This window comes from Cynocephalus volans, chromosome 6, assembly GCF_027409185.1.
Source record: "Cynocephalus volans isolate mCynVol1 chromosome 6, mCynVol1.pri, whole genome shotgun sequence".
NCBI lineage: Eukaryota > Metazoa > Chordata > Mammalia > Dermoptera > Cynocephalidae > Cynocephalus > Cynocephalus volans.
In genome coordinates this window covers 15,925,780-15,947,896 of record NC_084465.1, presented here as the reverse complement: position 1 = coordinate 15,947,896, position 22,117 = coordinate 15,925,780, and the positions used below count along the sequence as shown (strand labels likewise).

Here is a 22,117-nt window from a genome sequence, read left to right as displayed (position 1 = left end):
TTCCCTTCCCCAGGCTTTTCAAATTCTTTGCCATCAGCCTATTCTCAGACACCACAGAATTTTTCTGGGCTGTATAGTACCTTCTAAGGTGCCTGTGTGTTTTAAGGCTCCCATCTTCTGATCGCTTTGTGGAAACTCTCTGGAGGTACATTCTTGCCAAGCAAGCCCAGATTTCTGAACTTTTTGTTCAGACCAGTCAGAGACACATGACACAGGGCAGGAGAAATGGACGCTTCTCTAGGATAAGGTAGCAGAGTGAGCTGCTCTAGCTTATCCTCATCGGTAGGAAGACAGACAGGGGACAGAGGAGCAGGTTCCAAGCTGGTTCTACCCAGGTGTGTCTGGGTGGCTGAGCTGCAGTTCTCCTGTGTTGGCTTAGCTGCGGGGCAGCAGGGAGAAGGGAGCCATTCTTGTAATTTTTTATTTGGCTTGGGACTCGGCCTCTTGGTTCTGGGTTTCCCCCGCTTCTTTCTTCTCTCCAGGCACTTGCTTTAGCTTCAGCTGCTGACCCAGCTTTCATCAGATGAGAACGAATCTTGCAATTTGCCTTCCATTGTTTTGACAATGGACATGATTTGTATATGGCAGCATCACATAGTATCTCTATTTATGGCAGCTCTCTAATCCGGAGGAAGGGTTGAGGAGGAGAAAGCTTCAAGCCTGTCTTCTGACCCAGAAACCACTTCTTGTTTCTATAGCAACTACTTCCCCCCACTATCTTTTCCTGACTAGGGGGAGGGATGGTACAGAAAGGTCTGTTGTGTTTGTAATATTTGGGGTATCACATGTGCTTATTAAATTTTGTGGCTCTGTGTCCTCTAGAATGCAGAGCCATGTTGATATTTTCTTTGTATACAATAAAAAACTATGTTGAATTGCTAAGGGATACTTAACACTGGCTATTTTTATAAAGACAAGATTGGAGAAGAGAGAATTTGGCTCCAAGTCACAATGACATTTGAGTCACTGAAGTGGGTCACTCTCCTCACCATGCATTATTCCATGGTGCACATAGTTGTGGCAATTGTTGTAGGGTGGGATGTTGATCTCATTTAGCAAATATTTATTGAGCAGCCGCTTATGTCGGGCAATGCACTAGGGACAAGGAAGACAAAATAAACCAGACATGAATGTAATACTGAACAAGCTCTAGTTCATTGGAGAGAGGGGGATATAAACAAATAATTATAATAAGAAGTGGCATTGATATCAACCAACTGCTACAGGAACCCCGAGGACTGGATGTGAGTGTCTGCTAAAGTTTTATGGAAGCCTCCAGAGACATTTGGTTTTTAGGGAAATCTTCAAGGATGATGAGAAGCTTGCTGGCCAGAGCAGGTGGGAGCCATGTTGTCAGAGAGCACAGTGTCATTGAGGAAAGAGGGAGGGAGCTGCGGTTTGTTACACTGGAGCACGGGGGTCTTGGAGAGAGATGGAGACATGGCGGGGTGGGGGCAGAGGACAGTTCTGAAAGGCCTTTTAGGGATCGAAGCCTCAAGTCAGGCACTTTCTCATGAAAGCCTAAGAGCTATTCTATTTTCATATGAAAACAATTCCTTATACATAATTACCTTACGATGCTGAAACAACTTAACATTCTAGGAGAAAGTCCCAGGAAAAACATCCCATTAGGTACGTCACTGTTTCAGTTTTTCTTAACTAAATCACTTGAAGTACTCTCAACAGTGTGGTGGCCCTGTGCCATGTCACTTCCTTCTGGATCAGTGTGCTGCTCACTGGCAGAGCCCAAGGTTTAAACAGCCTTGTGCCCTCCGGTGCCCTTGCTGTTAGTTGTGGTGACCTTAAGCAGATGTGGTCCTCAGAGGATAGGCCATGTCAATACTTTGAGCTGGATGCATCTCAATATTAGTAAATAAAAAACCAGAGCCTTCACCTTGGCCTCCCAAGGTGTAGAGAACAGCTTCCAGAAGCCTGCTCCCTCTGGGTACCAAATCCCTAATCCGGGGCATACCCCAACATGTCACTCAGCTCCTTGGTGCTCCTGTACAGCAAATGCAGTCACATGGGGTATGAAGATGACTTTAATTTCGGTGGCTTCCATTTCTATTTATACTTCTATAGTGCTAGCATTGTGCCAGGTACTATTCTAAGCAGTGAACACATGTTAACTTATTTAAACTTTAACTTATTTAAACTTCTTAATAACTCTCTGAAGTACTGTCATCACCTCCACATCCACAGTGGAAACTGTGATCCAGAGAGATGGACTAATTTGCTCAAGTTCCCATGGCCAGTTTGTGGCAGAGCCAGGATTTGAACAGGGGTAGTCTGGTTCCCAAGATCCTTCCTTCCATCCCCTACCTGCTGCATCTCCGTATGGTTCCCCAGAATCAGAACTCCATGTCCTTCAGAGACAGTCGCTGTGTAGTGACCAGTCCCTGGAATATCTCCTGTCCTCTGCATCAGTTTATCCTGAGTAAATCCCATGGCTAGAGTGTTCGTTATGGACTCTCTACTTCTTACTTCCCAGACTGATGAACCCCTCGGAGTAAAAACATTTCAGTTCTGCCCTTCGATTCAGTTTCTGTGACCTTGATTCATAAGGAACTGATTAATTCATAAATGACTGTCCAGGTCTCAGGGCAGCTAACACTGTCCTGTCCCTGCAGCCAGCCAGGACTATATACTCAAATCATGCAGAAGAGAGAGTTTCCAGCAAATGAGGCTCATGCAGAGGTGTGAGTGGCCAGCAGAGGACCACGGCCCTGCTGGTCCCCAGCTGCAGAGCGGCACTCCACGCTGTCGCTGCTGGGGCCATTGATATAGCAGGCTCCTTTCTCTAACTCCAGCGTTTAGCATTGCCGCAAGGTGTAACACATACTTACTCTCCCCGTTTCTGCTTCTTTAATGAGAAAAAAAATCCAATCATCCTCATTTTCCTGTGCAAGATCTTTAAAGAGCAAATAGAAAGGCTTTCAGAGCCCGATATATTTTTCTTCTAAGTGATGTTTATTTAAATGCAGATATCCTGGTTTCCCTTGTAGAGTTGCAAGCAATACCTTTCAATTTAAATGTTAATAGCAGTGTACACTTCAAATCAAACTTTGTGAAGGACTGCTTTTTCTGGCTCTGTTGAATGGCTCTCCTTGACTTTCCTCCTCCACCCTTCCTCCTTGGCAACCTCCCTCTGCCCATTCCTTTCCACCCCCCTGAACTAAATTCAAAAAAGTTTGGAATGCACCTTTCTCATTTCAAATATCAGAATGTTAAATGTTAGGGTCACAGAAAGTACAGATAATGGACTCAAACCCAACAGGATTGGTGAGAAGATTTTTCTTCATCTTCACCTTTGCCTGCAGAGCCAAATGCATCACTCCAGCTCTCTCCGAGGGGATTATTCTCAGGCCAGCCCTGCATAATATTTTCCCAGGGCCTCACGTAGGTGAGTTAGGCTTTCTTCCCTCCTTTTCTTTTCTTCTCTCTCTCTCTCTCTTTTTTTTTCTAAAAAGGCAAGAAGAGATGGGGAAAGAAATATAAGCTATGTAAGGTCCTGAGTACAAAATTCCGCTTGTGGGCACAGTGAGAAATCACAAAGAATTAAAGAGGCAGTTTCCGACTCCTAGAGAGAAGATTGACACGAAGGTTAATGCACATGGCAGAAATGGGGCCATCGCACGTGGGCCGTTGCACAGGCAGAGAGGCAGTGCAGACTTACTCAAGTGCAAACAAAAGACAACGAAGACTTAAAAGCAATGGGAATAATATCTAATGCCTTTAAGTTCAAATATGGGGATACAGTAACCTCCCTCACGACCTCCTGGGCCAAGCTGTGTGTGTGGATGTGATCCCCATTGTCCTTCTGGTCCTTTTTCTGTCCTTTGTTTCATCATTATTTTCATACTGTTCAGTGTACGTTTTGTAAGCTTTTCGGAACGTGATGGAACTGTTAATATATAAAGCAGAATTGAGTTTATAATATAAATTTTATAGATTTTGATTCTGGTATTTTATTTCAAGGTATTAGTTTTGTTCTCTGGCTAGTCCTTTTTAATAGTATTCTGTTTTTATTTCATGAAGGAAGTGTCTTTCTTCTCTTGTCTCTTTGGGGATATCAGTAATGACTTTGAATTATTTTTTTCTTCTCCCTGCAGTTTCCTCAAGTTGTTTTTCTCCCAGGTTATATAGGCTCTTCTCAGATATCTGGTGATGCTGGTTGTCTGCTCATGTTTAAAAGGTGCTAAAGAGCTGCCTGGGAGCCCTGAGTGAGGGGCCACTTATGGGGTGCTCCTAGTGTCTGTGCTGGTCATCCCTAGAAAGGCCTCCCCAGCTAGGCTGGAGGACAAAGCCTTAGCAGCCGGCTCCTGGGAGCCAAGTGGAAGAGCGCTGGGGTCTCCATGGTAAGATTCAACACCCAGTATGTGTCCATGGGCAATCACCCTATCAGGGTGGGGTAGTGAACTTCAGTTTAGTACCCCGACCCTCAGCTGTGCGGGCCCACCCTCACCTGAGCTCGTCCACCCCTATTCTGAAGTACTGTGTTTCATGCCCTGCCCACTCCTGCAGATGGGAGGGCAGGCTGGGATCCCCCAGTGAGGTGGCGTGGGGGAGGGGATCTAGGGATCTAGTTCCTTCTCAAATAACTTCCACCAAATCATTGTTTTATCTCCCTCCCTCTGCTTCACCGCCTGATCCAAAGGGACCTGTTGGTGCCATTCATGAGTCTCTTGGGGATTCTGCAGGTTGGCTGCTGTTGGCTTTAGATCTGGCTCTTCTGCTACGTCAATTACACCAGCCATCAGCTCTGCAGCTTCCAGTCGCTACTGTCGTTGTCTCTTTTCCCATCATCCGCATCCTTGCAGGTTTTTGTCTTTGAAAACAAACAAACAAAAACTCCTAGCTATAGTTCTGGCTTGGTTTGGAAGGGAGAAATGCTAAATACATTTGTTTAGTTGGCCATTATAACCCAGTACATCTTAATTACATTATTTTATTTTTTCCATATACCTCAATAATGCAACTCACTCTGCTTGTAGTTGACTGGTTTTGAGGCTGTTTGTTGATAAATTATTTAACTTCTTTGGAAATTAGAGTTAGGGTATTTCCCATCCTCCCTACTTATAAGTTGTTGTCACAGTTTCCCTGAGTTACCACCTAGGTCTAAGGACAAAATAACCAGCTGCTCATGCACGGCTCTGGCAGAATCAGGCTCACAGGGCCATGCGTGTGAGCTCACAGGGCTCCTCCCGGGTCAGTGGACATACACAGGCATGACCTCTGTCTTTCCTCTTGGTTTCCAGATCAACAACTTAGCACAGCTCTCAGCTTCTGTGGACAGAGCCCTTTGAGAGACAGCAAAGTGTCCCTAGTGTGTGTTGGAGGGCAATAGCCCCTCCTGACCTGGGACACAGATGACTAGTGTCTGTCTCAGAACTTTGAGGGGAGGAATTGTTCTCTCCCTCTCCCCCTTTTCCTTTTTTCCTTCTAAGTAAAACCCTTTGTCCTCATCTTCCAACAACGATCATCCTCCCTTTTTTCTGATTTGCATTTCCCTCTTGTTTTCCTGCCCAGCCCACTTTTCCATCCCTGGCCAGAGTGAACACACCTTATGTGGCCCTTATCCACTTAATCCCCAGGGCAGTACCTCTGTGCCTCTGCATCTGCAGAGCCTGGGCGACCAGGGCAGGGCCTGCAGCGTGCAAGGCCAGGTGAGAGTCGGGCCCGCTGAGAGGCAGTGTCCGCTCTAGTGCTGCCAGAGGGGACAGGATTTCCTTGCACCCAAAAAGGAAGGGCCCTGCACAGGAGTGTACTCGGCTGTGAGAATAAGCTCTGAGAATAAGCTGGCCTCTCTCCCTCTTCCCACTGCCTCCTCACCCGTGAGGACAGTGGAGAGCAGAAGAAGCAACGGTGGCAAAGAGTGTCCCATTTCCAGGAATCGATCAAATGGTTGCACAGGTCAAGTGGGTCCTTTCTCCACTGAGACGCAGCTCAGGCCAGTTCACTCAGGAGTCCCTTGTGGAGGTGAAGAAAGAAGGGACTAAGGCAGAGAGCGTTTGGGGAGTGGAGGGGAGAGGACGGCCAGGGGTGGTTCAGTAAGAAGTGGTGCCGGCGGCCAAAGGGCAGCAGCGTTCCTTCCCTGTTTCCCTTGTTTCGAGCTGGCTGTGCAGGAAGCTTGGCTCACATGTTTAGCATTGTAATCAAATGACGTTTTCACAGAGTTTCAACTGACACTTCTGGCGATTGAGAGGTGGTACAGTGCTGCATGATATTTACGCATCAAATGACCACAGTGAGAATTACTTCTACGTGGCTGGGGAGGGCATGCCGGGTCAGTGAGGGGAGAGAGGGAGGACTGGGCTCAGGGGTTCTCTGAGGATGTCTGCCTCTGAGACTGGAGCCCTGTCCTGCTTCCTCTGTAGGCCCCTCCTCACCTAATGGAGGGGCCAGCCCTCCCGCCCCCTCCCCTGCCAGCTTTTTCCCCTGGGCAGGGGCTGCCAGGGTCTGATCTTCAATGTCAGGACTAGAAGGTGGAGCAGATTCCTCTGCAGAGGGGTTTTCTAGCCAAGCCATGCCAGGAATCCTTTTGTTTGCTCTGCTGTGGCTCCTGATGGGATGGCTGGAGTGAGACAGGAATGGAGGGAAGGGGATGCTGTCCTGAGGTATGTAGACTCCAAGGTGCTCCCCACAAGGTGGGGTATTTGTTTCTCAGGGAAGGGAAGAGATTGTCCAGGCAGCAGGGGTGTATGTGCATGGGGTGTTGATGTGGGTTGCCTTCAGCCACCCTCCCCTCCACCCTCATGCTTCACCCCTTCCTTTGAGAGAGGGGGATGCCCAGGGGTCTTCCAGGCTGCTCTGCAGGCCCCCGGGGAGCAGGAACCCTGGGGCAGAAGCTGCACACATGGCTTTGCCCCTGCATGGAGCCTCATGGCGGGGTGGGGCTGGTGCAAGGCTGGGATGGAGGGGGTGGGGAGGGGCCTGGGTGCTGCAGGTGGTGGCGGGCAGGGGGGAAGAAGTGGTGGCAGGAGTGCTTCCCAGAGGAGGAGAGAAGGTCAAGTTCTGGGGAAGGAGAGTGGGATGAAGAACATGTGCAGGCGCCGGGGGTGTGTGGTGGACACGTGCAGGGAGGTGTGAGGGTGGCTGGCTGCTTCTGGGCGCAGGAGGGCAGGGTGGGGGCCGGGGAGGAAGCCGAGCTGAGCCGGATGCTGCGTGGCTGAGACGTGCAGGAAGGAAGGGCCTAACTCGGGAAGCTGGGCCCGGGGCACTGCATGGGCAGAGGGCGAGGCAGGTGAGAGGAAGGGTGCCTGCTCCCGGGCACAGACAGGGCAGGCAGTGTGGTCCCCACCCCGCAGCCCCTCACGCTGGGACACCTAAGCCCTGGGAGCCAGCTTGGAGGGAAGGAACCCTCAAATCCCCAAACCTGCAGCTTCTCCTCACACACAGCCTTCTGTGGAGACCAGCAAAACCCCGGAGAGAAGGGAGGGAGATCTGGCAGGTGCAGCGTGATTGCCAGCTCCCTGCTGGGCTACACCAGCCCATCTCTCCTGTTCTCACCTGCTCCGTGAGCCTGAATGATGCTATGGTCAAGACCCAGGAACCATAGGGATTTGGATCCCCTTCCCTGTTCTACCACTTACTAGCTGTGCACCTTTCAGCAAGTTGCTCTGTTTTGCAGATAGGGATAAAGACAGCACCTGTCTCAGAAGGTTGTGATAGATGCATGGGAAGGACAGCACCATGCCTGGCACCAAGGAGGTACACAAGAAACGACAGCTATATCACCATGACTTTCCCCCTGTGCTTAGGAACTGAACTGTCCTGGAGCATTTTTGCATGAGGACAGTCACCATGGGGGTTTTCTTCTCTGCCAGGGACACCCGTCTGAAAAGGACAGGTTGTCTTCCTGCCCCTGCAGAGCCCTGCCCTTTCTCTCCCCATCCAGGGCTGGGTGCACCCTGACCTGAGCCCCAGGAGCTGATGCTGACTCTTGCCCACCTGCTTTCCCACAGACCTGCGCAGAATGACAGCCGGCTTCATGGGCATGGCGGTGGCCATCATCCTCTTCGGCTGGATCATCGGCGTGCTGGGCTGCTGCTGGGACCGAGGCCTTATGCAGTATGTGGCAGGGCTTCTCTTCCTCATGGGAGGTAAGGCTGCCGGCGTGGGGGTGGGGTCGGGGTGGGAAGGGTCCTGGTTGCTGGAATCCTGGGAGAATGGTAGAGGGCATGGCAGGAGGGACCCTGATGTGACTGGGGCTCTTCTCATTTACTCCTTCATGGATTCATCAAATGTACTCTGAGCTCCTCTTAGCTACTCGCCACTGTGCCAGCTATTGGGGATGTGAAGGAAATTCAGACATGGTCCTCACTGTTGGGGGATCTGACTGCCTGGGGTGGGAGAGAGACCATTATCAAAATGTTTATGAGATGTGGTTATGGCAGATGGATGTATCATATCTGGAGAAGCACGGACCCAAAAAGTGCTTGGGCATTTGGGGTGGGAAGCAGGAGGGGGTGCTATCTGGGCAGTTTCCTTTCCAAAAGCCTATCTTTACCCTTGATTTACAGATCCTAATGTGGCACCCATTTCTAATTAGGCAGTGGTGGGACAGGGCTAGACTCTCTTGCATATCTGTCTCCCTTACTCTATTACTGTCATGGCCAGAGAACCAAACCAGTGTCCTGTTAAAGGGGTTGTATGTAAGGAGAGCTGCATAGCTGTGCAGGAATAGGTTCCAATCCATGGGAAGTGATCGGTAGTCCACGATCTACTTGTGCCTCTTCTTTTCCCTTAAGAGCTAAAATGTGCCTTTTGGTCTCCTGGTTTGAGTCTCCATCCAAAGCTGAAGTTAACCATTGCATGGGGCTTGGTAGAGGAGGAATTGGGCTTGGACAGAGGGGATTAGAAATATTTATAGAAAGAAGGAAAAGTGAGTCCGGCATATGGACTTTATGCACCCTGTGCAAACGCCCAGCTCAGGTTTCTTTTGTGAAAGGCCAGGTCTGGGTTTCTGAACAGAGGTGGGAGGTGGATCGTGCTGGCTCTTTGCCTACAGGTCAAGGTGAGAGGAGGGGGCTGTCCCTTTAGATGTACAGAGATGTCACTGGGTACTAGTGAGCTAAGGTTGGTGGGGGGGGGGTGGAAGGAGAGACTCGTAGAATTGGGCTTGGGCCTGAGGGTCCACCCTGTTCCCTCGAAGCACAGCCATTCTGTGCCAAAGACACGTGGGGCTTCCCAAGGAGATACTGTTTAAAGCACTCCATACTCTCTGCCATCAGAGCTGCCCTCCGGGGCCCCGCACCTGCCGCCATGGCAGAGGCTGGGGGAAGGAGGAACACGGAGGCTCTTTCCAGCAGTTCCCACACCCCTCCTGGTCTCCTGCAGAGAGAGGCTGACTAGGCCAGCCAGACTTGGCTTCTTTGAGCCTCAGTGTCTCCTTCCATGAAACAAAGACTCAGACCAGGCCAGTGATGCCCATGCATTGTTTTTGCAGAACAATTCTTTTTGTTTCCCCATTTCAATCAAAATCTTACTCAGACCCCTAAAGTATAAAAAGATAAAAGTGGAGCGGGTCTGTTTGTAGTGAGGGCTCTCTCTAAGGTTCCTCTGGATATACGAAGACAGGCTCCAGTAAAACAGGGCTTTCCTAAGGCTCTAGAGAAGTCTCCCAGGAATCGGAGAAAAGCTGAGCAAACAGGCCTCGGGCAGAGCAGGAATCCGGCGAGCCCTGGGGGCTGGAGCTCTTTCATCTCCACCTCTTTGAAAGAGTTTGCAGCTCCTGCGCACATTCTTCGTGGTCCCCTCTCTTCAGGCTAGGCACAGAGCTCAGATTCTGTCCTGGTGCTAAGTCTCCTGGAACTTTCAGCTCTTTGACAGCTTCCCTCTGGGTTGCTTAAGTCAGCTTCCAAAGAAAGAGAGAGATGATGCGATTGGCCAGTTGATCTTTCCTGGCCAGGCCACACACCACTGATCAGACCATAGACAGGCCAGAATGGAGTGCCACTGTCTGGGCCATCTGCTGTGAGTGCGGTGGGGGCAATGGAACACTCCCCACTCACCTGAGACCTTGGGTGGGCAGCCTCCCAGGAGGGGTGTGGGGGGCAGGAGGATGCCCAGAGTCCTGCCCTTGGCTGCTGGGCCACTTCCCAGAAGGCTCAGACTCTGGGGGAGCCAGTCTGAAAGCCCCCAGGCTTGATTAGGAATCTGAGGGCCCTCACGGGGGGGGGGGGGGGTGAGTGAGCAGGAGCTTTGCTTAGCCCTTGCCTAGCCCTTGCCTAGGTAATGCTTTTCAACCTCTGCATGTTGGAATCACCTGGAGAGCTTCTCAAAAATACTGATGCCAGGACCCCACCCTAGGCAATCCAAGCAGAACTTCGGGGGTGATCTTAGTGTGCAACCAGAGTTGAGAGCTAGTAGAACAGATCAACTTTCAAGTTGTTTCCAGCTCTCATATTTTATGATACTAGGGATGGACTGGTTGGTCAAAACTCATCATTTTTTTTTTTTTTTTACCCTGGTCTTTTGTGACTGTTTCTCCAAGCCTTATGCAACAAGAGGTAGGGCAGTGCATCAACTATTACTGCAAAGGCTCATCCAAGCCCTGATACTGAGGGGCCCAGATAAATCTGCTTTTCTCGAACAAGCACTCTATTTTTTTAAGTAGCAAAGCCATGCTTTGTGATAGTGTTAGCATCCAGAAGACCTTCGGGAAGCTGCTGTTCCAAGAGCTGCTTCTTGCTGACTGGGGCACTGTCCAGGGCGGAGCAAGCCCATCTCATCCATAGATTCGCAGCCTTCTCATCCACCCTGGAGCTTTGTTACCTGGGTCCCTAGGGAGCGAAGTGCTGGCCATACACCTTGTGGGTAACATCAAGCCAGACACCCACAGAAGAGGCTGAAGAACAAAGCCACTAATTGCTGATCCTTTGAATGGTGGTCTTTTTGGAAGATGTGCCTCTGAGGGGTGCAAGTTCCTTCTCAAGTTAAAGCCCTTTCCAGCTGGGCTAGACACAGCCATGGGTGTCCAGAAGCCTCGGGCACCTTTGGTTTGGTCAGGAACCAGCAGGGAGCAGACTCAAGAATGGAAGCCGTGCTTGCCTCTCCCTGCTCAGCAGGGAGAGCTCAACTGAGAGACTGGGGCGTCAACCCAGACATGATACCTGACCTATAGAATCTTGTGTGTCAAAGAGACATTTCAACACTAGTCCCTCCCAGAACCTGCCCAGTCCTTGCCCTCTAGGAGTTTATCTTCTAGGATTTAATCCCTACCCTCTGGGAATTAATCTTCTTTTTACTTAACCAAGTGGAATAAAAAGGCCCACGGCCTTAGCTTTCACTCAGGTTGGTGTTAAAGGTGTCTGTAACTGAGCAAAGCCAAATGCCCACAGGGTTAGGTTGGGCTGCAAGTGAGAAGAGCTGGCTGGGACTCCCATCTGCAGTGTCTGGAGCTGGCCAGGCATGGGTGTAGTGAGTGGGTGAAAAAGGAGGAGGCGGCAAGAATGAAAAAGGTAAATTTGGGGTCGAGTCAAAAATGGAATTGCAGGTGACTTTAGATAAAACTAGCAGGGCCAAAATAAAAATGGAAGCATTCTATTCGCATCCTCTTCTCTGTTCTGGTATGAAGGAAGGTGGCTTACGCTGATCACTTCTCTGTTCCAGGTTTAACTATTCCCCAGGTTAAAGAGAGGGCACCCTGAACCCTGTGAAATAATGAGCAACAAATTATTTAACACTCAACCCAGAGGAGGCAATTCATTAAGTAGGGCAGCTTTGTCTGGCCAGGAGGCTGGGCTTGGTGGGTGGGATCCAATTTCCCCTTTGGCAGGGCCTCCAGAGGGAACCTTGCACAGACTGGCAGGACACAATTTGCATACCAGAATCAGCAGTGATATTCAGAAACTCAGGAACAGGATGATGGGAGCAAGGCTTCACAGCAAGGGATCATATGACTGCTCCGATGACTTGTGACTCCCTCACTGGGGCACCTCAGAGCCATGTCATGAACACAGATCTCCAAGATGAGTAGAAACATCCAATCCATGCCCCACTCCAGCAGACCCTCTCCCAGTCCTCCCATACTCTCTGGAAGACACCTGTCACCTTTGCCACCACTCAGGTCTAAGGCTCCATGATGTTTTGACCAGGCTGATGCTGGCACCTCCCATCTGGATGCCCTGACTCTGCTCTGACCACTCTGCACTGGTCCTTCACAGAGCAGTCAAATAAAAAAACAAAAACAAACAAACAAAAATAAAACCCACTATAGATAAGATATGTCACTAATCCACTGTGAATGGTCCAATGACTTCCAGTGGAACTTCAAGTCCATTCTATCCTGGAACACATGGAGTTTTACTTCAAGGCCCTCGAGCTGGTTGATCTCTTTGCCCATGGTGCCTTCCCCACAATTCCTTGGATTCAGATTCCAACTTAAAGGTGACCCCCCTCAAAGAGGACTTCCTTGACCCCCCAATTTAGTGAAGCCACCTAGGCACTCTCTATGTTTTAATTAATTTAATTTTCTACAGCACATTCGCTACTTTCCGAAGTGTTTGTGGTGGTTGTGTTTCGTGTTTGGTTGATTTTTTAACAGTTAAAAATGACAAACATTTATCTTACGGATCCCATGGGTCAGAATCCTGGGCACAGCTTCACTGAGTTCTCTGATGACAGTTTCACAAAACTGCGATCAATGTCTCAGATGGGGCTGGGGTCTCATGCAAGGCTTGCAGTATTCTTCCAAGATCATGCTGCTGTTGGCAGATTCATAGCCTTGCAGCTTGGAACTCATTGAAGTCAAGGCCAGTAGGAGAGACAGTTTCTGACTTCTGTCTCTGACCTTTAGACCCTCTTTTTTTTTTTTTTTTTTATTAAGTAGACATTATTTTTTAGAACAGTTTTAGATTTACAGAAAAAATGAGCCATCGTACACAGAGTTCCCTTATTACCCACCCTCTTCACACGGTTTCCCATATTATGAATATGGTACATTTGTTACAATTAATGAATAATACTGGTACATTATTATTAACTAAAGTCCATCATTTATTCAGATTCCCTTAGTTTTTACCTGATGGCCTTTTCTGTTCCAGGATCCTGCACTGCGTTTAGGTCTCATGCCTCCTTAGGCTCCTCTTGGCTGTGGCAGTTCCTCAGACTTGCCTAGTTTTTGATGACCTTGACAGTGTTGAGGAGTACTGGCCAGGGGTGTTGTGGGATGCCCCGCTCCTGGAACGTGTCTGCTGTTTTTCTCATGATTAGACTGGTTAGGGATTTGGGGGAAGAACATCACAGAGGTAAAAACGTGCCTCTTTTGTCACATCGTTTCAACATGATTTATGACTGAGGATGTTGTCCTGCTCACCTGGATAAAATAGTGTTTGTCATGTTTGTCCACTGTAACATTATTCTTTTTTCGCCCTCATTTCCATGTGGCACTCTTTGGAAGGAAGTCACTATGTGCAGCGCACGCTCGAGGAGAGGGGAGTTAGGACGGGGTGCCGGGACTCAGACACTCCTTTAGGATGGAGTATCGGCATTCATTGTTTGGAATTCTTCTACATGGGAGATGTCTCTTCTCCCCCATTTATTAATTTATTCAGTCACTTATTTCTATTGATGTGGACTCATGGACATTTTACGCTTTGGCTTATAATCTAATATTTCTTTATTTTGTTGCTCTAATTTTTCCAGCTTTAGTCACTGGGAGCTCTCACAGTTGGCTCCTGTGCCCCTTCAATGTACCCCATCAATGTGGGTATTTGGGAGGGTTAGTTTTTGTTCGTTTGCTTATTTGTGCACTCAGTTTTGGGCACTACAAGGTGCTCCAGGCTCATCTTGTAAATTTCCTGCCACAGTCCTAGGATCAGCCAGTCCAAGGAGCCTTGTTTCCTTTGATTGGAGAATGATATTAGAAACCAAGAACTGGGACCGAGGTGTCTGAAATGTTTTTAACATTCTGTATTTGTTCATTGTGTCTCTCCCTGCACCTCCATGAACTCCAGAACCTTGTGTGCCTTAGTGAAGGGACCTTTACCACGGTATCTCCAGTGTCGGGAACAGTATCTGCACTTCTAATAAATATTTGCTGAACAAATGCATTTCTAAAGTGAATTATGTGCAACAAGCAAAAAGCGTTTTGATTTTTGACTCAATAGAGCAGAAGTTTTTCAAGATAATACCCTATCTTCTCTTCTGTTTCTGTTCTAAGCATTTCCCCTTCCATGGGATTCCTTATCCTCTTTTTATCTTTATTTGAATGGTCCTAGGCTCTATCTATTTTTGTTATAGAATATCTCAAATTCCTTTTTTTTTTTTTTTTTTTTGTCGTTTTTTCGTGACTGGCACTCAGCCAGTGAGTGCACTGGTCATCCTTATATAGGATCCGAACCCGCGGCGGGAGCGTCGCCGCGCTCCCAGCGCAGCACCCTACCGAGTGCGCCACGGGCTCGGCCCTATTTTTGTTATAGAATATCTCAAATTCCTTTTTTTTTTTTTTTTTTTTTTGTCATTTTTTCGTGACTGGCACTCAGCCAGTGAGTGCACTGGTCATTCTTATATAGGATCCGAACCCGCGGCGGGAGCGTCGCCACGCTCCCAGCGCAGCACTCTACCGAGTGCGCCACGGGCTCGGCCCTCAAATTCCTTTTGGAAGTAGACTATGAATTATACATGAATTCATGAAAAGCCTTCTGTCTTTAACTTGGACTCATAGAATATTAGAAATAGAAGGGACTTTATAGACCATCCAGTTTGACCTCCTTGTGTTTCCAGATAAAAGTAGTTGTGTCGAGTTGTCCTGGGTCACCCAGCTAGTGAGTGGCAGAACTGGAGCCAGAGCCCAGCTCGGGTCCCCAGCTTGGGTTCTTGCAGCCTTCCTGCTGCGTCTGTTTCAGTGCCTTGCATTGACGATCCTGTGACCCCCTGTGCCACACGCCTCTTCCCACACTAGCACGACTAGGTTCTGTGCTTTTAAGAGCAGGTGCCGGCATTTCCAGAATCTCTCTCCATCCCCTCATGTTCCTCTTTGTGTTCCCTCTTTCCTTTCCCTCCCTTCTCAAAGCACAAAGGGCATATAGAGGAGACTGTGGCCAGAACAGAGGGCATGAGTGGTAATGAGAAAAGGAAATCATTAAAGTTCCTTTTCCTACCACCTGTGATCAGTGTGACCTTTCATACCTCCCATTCAGTCGGGGGTATGAAGAGAATGTCCTGAAGGAGCTCAGGCTATTAAGTTTCAGTGATTGCAGTGATTTGCAAACCAGTGATGCCAAATGTCTGGCATCTGGACCCACTCCACCAAGCTCACCGGAGAGCAGCTCAGCTGTGCCAGGAGCCCCCAGACACTCAGCATAGCACCCCACTTCTGAAAGACAAAGACCTGAGAAAGGCCTAGCAATTCTGAAAACCCATAAGCCTAAAAGGAAAAGTCCAAGGCAATGTGCATCTCGCCTGGAGGACTCTTTGTTTTAAGAAGTGAATGATTTTAGGGATCCTGTCAAGTAGAACAACCTCCAGGTTTCCCCGTCAGCCTTCTCGTTCCAGCCTCTCCCCAGGGTTATTCTGAGCACCAGCCTTGCTTAGAAACATGGCCAGGACTGTGTTTCTATAAGTGCAGGAGGCACTGTGCCTCGGACTTCATGACTTCATGACTCATAAGTCAGAGAGGGGAGACTCAGAGCAGAGGACCATGGAGATTAGATATTCTGGGGACGGAGAATAAGTTCAACAAACCAATGACTTACCAAGATGGAAAGTTTATAATAAACCCTCAGTAAATGGTAACTGTTACTGTTTTATGTATACCCTAAGTGAAGTCCATTCTCATAGGGAGATAAGTGTTCACAATCTATCATGACCAGTCAAGGGCAACTCGGGCATGAAACCCACCCAGTTATCCCACTAATCTGCTTTTGTAGTTTTATGTGAGATTTCACTAGAACCTCACAACTCTTCTCTTGACTTTTTGTCTTACAATCTTTCTTTCAAAATTCTGAACAGAGAATTACAAACCACTCTACCCTGGAACACGTCTCACCCCCTGGAAGGTGCATATTTGAATATTTATTAGCATTTGGTAATTATAGTAAAAACAAATCCTGGAAGAGTAAGTCATGTCAGTAAAAGACATTTGGGAGAGGAGACACATTGGTAGGGAAATTAGGAAGCAACATCCAGGCTTACTTGATGTAGAATGAGCGGCAGAGATGGATCGCTCCAGCAGCCCAGGCAGCAGCAGGGCTTCATTTTCACATTAAAATTGGAACAGACCCAAAGGAGGTATACCCTTGCGATCCAATAGGACCTGTCCCTGTTATAGATGTGGGCTTCGGGAGAGAACAGTAAACAGCCTCAGCTCTGCAAACCCAAATTTGGTCAGTGAAGACCACATCAGAATGCCCCATAACCTGCCTGCCAAACTTTCAGCAGAGCCACAGTGTCACATATCCACCAGAGCAGGGGATGCTTCATCATTGAATGTCCAGATGGAAATACGAAGACAGAGTAGACCCTTGAAGGAGATGAAAAGGAGGGTGGTTGGCGAAGGCATCCAGGGGAGCTTCTTGGGCAAGAGCCAGCCCCTGTCTCTGAGATGTCCCTGTGCACACTAGCCATGAGCCACCTTCCATCCCCTGCCATCTAACTGGGGGTTAGAGTCCTTGTTTGGGAAGTAGATTCACCCAATTTAAAGAGGAAATTATGGTTTTGTCATGTAGAACTAGTTCAGGACCAAAGGAGAATAGCCATGAGAATTATAGAATTAACTCATGTGGAGGGCTTACAACAATGCCTGGCATTGTTCTCAATAAATTTTTAGATATTATTCTTTTAGCTACTGGGATACTTTTTAAAATAACCACCTTCAGTGACATTCTGTTCTGAGCAGCCTCATACCGTCACTACCAACACCGCACGAGCACACTACATGCCATGGGAATAAAAAAGATGAAATTCTTAGACAGATAATGTCTCTCTGGCTAATCACCACCCTACTCATTCATTCATTCATTCATTCATTCATTCAATAAATACTGATTGCCTATTATGTGCAGAACACTGTTGAGGCACTTGAGATATAGTGGGGATCAGGATAAAGTCTTCATGATGCTTATATTCTAGTTAAAGAGACAAAAAGCAAGTACCATAAATACATGATATATGTTAGGTGATAAGAACTATGGAGAAAAATAAAGCTGGGAAGGAGCTAGAGACAGGGACATCATTGTTGTTGGGTGACATTTGAGCAGGGCTTTGAATGAAAGGAGATGGTAAGACATGGGGCAAGATCATTCCTTGCAAAAAGAACAGCAAGTGCAAAAGCCCTGGACTGGGAATGGGCTTGTTGGGTCTGAAGAGGTTGAGCAAGAGGATTATTGTAACAGCAGCAGAGTGAGATGGAGATGATACCCAAAAGGTGGTGAGATCTCGAAGGGCCTTGGAGGCCATGGTCTGGGGGTTGATTGATTGAGGGGATATCAACCCCCATTCTGTCCTGCCCCCTATCTATTTCACAGATTGCCCTGAGGTTTTCTCCTGGATGACTGTTTGATATTGTGTGGCTTTTATCAGTGTTTCTGGCTACCTTCTAGGGGAAGCTTTACGGCTGGAGCTTTACAACCTGCCACTTCTAGTTCCAGTGAGTGGGAGCACCATGTCCATGCCTGAGAAGGCCAGGTCAGGGTAGGGGGGTTGCCATGTGTCCCATGAAGGTGTTACAGTGCTACACACCTGAGAGCATCCCTCCCCTCCAACCAGGACCACCTTCATAATTTGTAGGGCCCAGTGCAAAATGGAAACCCAAATATTAAGAATTTCAAGATGGCGGCAGCAGAAACTTAAAGCAGGCAGGTAATGGCACAGGTCACACACCTGCAAAGCCAGCTCTGTCTCTAGCATTGTCCCACACTCAAATGCCTGACCCCAGCACACTGTAGCCATTTGATGCAGGGGCTCCTGGAGATCTTGAGAAGTCAGATCTGCTCTCTGTTCTGCTTGCAGATCCCCTTCTCCCTGACTCAGGCCAAGTCTTCTGTACTTTAGATCACCCCTCACCTTTGATGACTAAAATTCTCACAAATGATGAACAATCACATGAAACGTGTGTGCCCCTTTCCCCAAATATTGCAAACACACCTGCTCATTGGTCAAGCTGACTTTGTTGAGAACACTACCTAACAAAACTTTTGCAGCATTCCGAGGGAGGAAGTAAGACCAGAAGTTACTGAGAATTGGAAGTTTGGTTTAAGGCCATTAGTTCAATGCAGGTGTTTGTTTAAGATGGATAAGAATAATGACGGTAGTAATGATTGGGTGAGAATAATGCTACTGTCCAGGATTGGTGGGCACAGCAAGGTGGGGATTCTGAGGTAAGTGATTCAAAGAATCTTAGGGTATGCACTGTCTGTTGATGCTTTTGATTGAAGAATTGATGGATGTTTGGGGAAGTTCCTGTAATCAACAATCAAACCACTTACTTGGGTGGGCCAGTCCCAGAAGTGTAAGGGAGACAGTAGAATAGTAAAGTCACATTAATGCAGACAGTAAGGCCTGGTTTTGGTTCTCAGTGTATCCGCTGAGGGTGGGCTGGACAATTTCATTTATCACTTGGGTGAATGATTTCTCCACAGCCTGATGCCCTCCCAGCTGGCTTGCCTCCACCAACACAGACATGCCAGACGTGTCTGAATTATTGAGTGAATATAGTCCTGACTCAGCCTGGGACCCTGGCACTCTAAGGTCTCCTCCTCTCAGCATTGACAAGATCCTGTTTTTCCTGGGGTAAAAATAACTCCACTACTGCACTAAATTGGGGGCCCTTGCTTCTGTACAATGGACTATAGCCATGCAAGAGTGGGATGGGAGAAGGGCAGGCAGAAGAGAGAGAAGGTGAGGTAGCTGGAGGACAATCTCCATTTCTGAGGTGATAGTTGAGAAAGAACAGGTTTCTCCAATACCCCTTTCAGTGGAAACAGAAAGACCCAGAATGTGGTAGTGACTCTACAGGACTTGATCACCATGGAAACTCAGGTAATTTCTAAAGCAACTTCAAGAGCCTCGCTCCTGTGGCTCTTCTAGAATGTTCTTACAGAGGTTTGCAAGCTTCAGAGAAAGAGAACTTGTCAGGCAAGCTTCTGGCCCTTGAAGCAAGTCATAAATCAAAGAAAAATGCTGATTTCTGAAGTAAAGAGTCCTAATTATTAGGACTCTTATTAGGCTTAAAAGCTGCTCCCAGGAAACAATTAAGAGGGAGGAGCAGGTATTAGTGAGTAGGAATTTCTTCTCTCCTGCTCCTGGGGGTGGGGTGGGGGCTTGAGAGTTGAGGGGTTAAGGACAGGTGAGAAATGGCCCAATACAGCCTGGCTCAAGGAAGTGGGAGTGTCTCGGGACCCCTTGCCACCCTACTACTTGGACTGCTGAGACGTACTACACGTACCAGGGTCTGGAGGATGGAATTGAAGCTAGAGTACCAGGCACCTGGGCAAACGAGACCAGGCCAGACATAGGGGACCCTGAGACAGGCCAAGAGCACATCATCAGCAAGCAAGTTAGAAAGTGATAACAGGACGAGGGCACCCAGAGACTTGGAGAGCTGGCTCAGATACAACACCAGGGAGCAGGATCTCAGGCTGTCCCCTGCAGCCAGACATTCCTCTGGCCCAGGGCAGCGTGTCAACACCTCCCTGTGCATGGTGCCCCCGTGTGGCCAAGGTGGGTGAAGCCTGGCAGGCCTGAACTGTTCAGGGGGCCACACTGTGCAGGGGTCAGGGAGGCCTGGGGGTGAGTGACTGTAGGGAGGCCTCAAAGCATTTCACCGGCGAGGGTTTGTGAACATGGCCCCTGAGGTGTAAATGAATTCTGCTCTAGTGAGCATACCTATTCATCCTAAGAGAACTTGAGTTACCGGTGGGCAAAGGCTTGCATTTTATCACCACGTCTAAAATCATTGAAGAGTGAGGGCCTGTGCAAAGCTGCTGTGTCTCCCGGACGTTCTGGAGTCCTCCTGATTTCAAATACACTTTCCTGTGATCAGATCATGTCTCATACTTCGTGTCTTGATTTGGGGCTTAGAAAATATCGTCACCCTGTATAGAGATGCCATCTCAAAGGTCAAGGATGTCCAAGATGTGGCTGTGAAAGAGGCAAGCCCATCCCCACTTTAATGACCCATTCAGACCTGCCCAATGCTTTTTATTCATTAAATGGACAACCGGTTGTTAAGTACCTACTAAATCCTAGGTGCTGTAGACGAGAAAATAAAATAAAACCCATCCCTACCTTGGAGTTGTTCCCAATTTTACAGAGGATCAGACAACTAGATCAATTAGTGTGATAATTGGCTGTTTTCCTTTTTGTGATGGACTGATACTTTTAAATGCAAAATATTAAAAGTAAAAGAAATCTGTGTCTTTTCAGTGGAAATGAGGACATTGTCAATCTACCCATCCACCGTTCTTGGGAAAGGGAGGTACTGGTCACTCAAAAAGGACAGAAAGGGGGTCATTTGTAATTTGGGTAACATTTTATAGTTCACAGAACTTTATTAAAGGGAGGGTGAGGTCTCATTTGACCTTGAAATACCCAAGACAAGCACAGAGTCTACAGCGGGTCAGCAGTAGACACTGCTCAAACATTTCCTTTCAGCTTCCCAGCAGCCTTTTAAGGTCAGCATTTCCACCCTCATTTTGTAGATAAGGAACTTGACCCGGAGAGCCATGAAACAAGGTTAGAGTCCTGCAGTGAGGTAAGGGTGGAGTCTTAATCTAAGATCTTCGGACTAATCCTCAGTCTTTCTTCTGTGTTCCTGTGGGAGAAAAGAAAAGGGAACGGGGGACTTAACCAGCAGGGACACGCAGTCTCATGCAATGCATCTGTTTTCATTCATGAGCCTGAGGGGTTCCCCTCTTCTTCCCCCCCGCCCCCAGCAAGGAGCAGAGAGATGTTTGTTTGGGACAGGACAGGAGGAAGAAGGTAGAGGAAGAAAAAAGGAACTCACTTCTGCCACCAAAGTGTTACCAACTGCATCAAGTCCGGGCGTGATGAGGTCATCTGGAGTCAGATTCTGAATCAAAGTTCTGTAACCTGAGGCAAATCTGTCCTTTATAGACCTCAGTTTCACCACCTGTAAAATCATGCTTGCCTTGTAGGGTCATTGTGAGAATTAAATGACTTGATATGTAAAATTCTTGGAACTGTGCCTGGCACATAATGAACATGGTATCAGTCCGTTTCTGTTGCTTATAACAAAATACCTGGAGCTGAGTAATTTATAAGAAAACGAAATTTATTGCTTACAGTTTTGGAGGCTGGGAAACCCAACGTCCAGGGAGCACATCTGCTGAGGGTCTTCTTTGGTGGTGGCTTACAGCAATGCAGAAGTCTCACATGACAGAAAATGGCAGAGAAGAGAGATTCTCACGTGCTCTTCTTTTAAAGCCCTCCGAATCATGCCCCTGACCACCATTATGAATCCATTCACTAATGTGTGGTCCTGCAATCTAATCCCCTCTCCAAGGCCCCACCTTTCAGTCATCACAATAAGATTTCCCACTCTCTCAAAACTGTAATGGGGGTGGGGGGGGCGGGCAAGTTTCCAATAGCTGGAACTGTGGGGGACATAATTCAAACTTCAATGAGTTTGGGGGGGCATATTCAATCCACAGCAAACACAATACATTTTTATGAATGTGTGCCCAATTTATCACTGACTCCTACCTTCCTAGCAGTTCCTAGTGCTTGCTTAGAGAATTTAAGTGCCTTGGTCAAGGCCTCAGCATTCACAGAACCAGGATTCAAACTTGAGTCTATTTGACTCTGAAGCCTGGGTTTTAAATGATCATGTAGCACTATCCACCAAATAATAATTAAGTCTGGTCATATTTATGATCCTTAAGCATCTCAAGACCTGATAGAGTGAGAGATGACCCCACACAGATATTTCATCATGATAGGCGAAGGGTATAATTCTTAGGGTGGCAGAAAAGAGGAGGCTGATTCTGTTCATGGAATATTTCTTGGAGAAGTAGGAAAATGAGCCTCTCTGACTGACAGCCTTATCTTTTCATACGTTCTGAGACAAAAGGCAAAGCTTGGGGCTCATGGGGCAAAAAGAATAATCCTTACTACTTCCACAGCTCCACCACAAACCCACTTCAGCTCTCGGAGT

At 47.9% G+C, this 22,117-nt stretch overlaps 1 protein-coding gene across 1 annotated transcript in view; it reads left to right on the top strand.

Annotated features, from left to right (window-relative positions):
• The window catches only part of TMEM178B (transmembrane protein 178B), a 367,199-nt gene that overhangs the window by 322,936 nt on the left and 22,146 nt on the right, over positions 1–22,117 (top strand). The window contains exon 3 of the mRNA XM_063100954.1: positions 7,965–8,102. Coding sequence (XP_062957024.1) covers positions 7,965–8,102 — 138 coding nt within the window. The remainder of the gene's footprint in view (positions 1–7,964; positions 8,103–22,117) is intronic.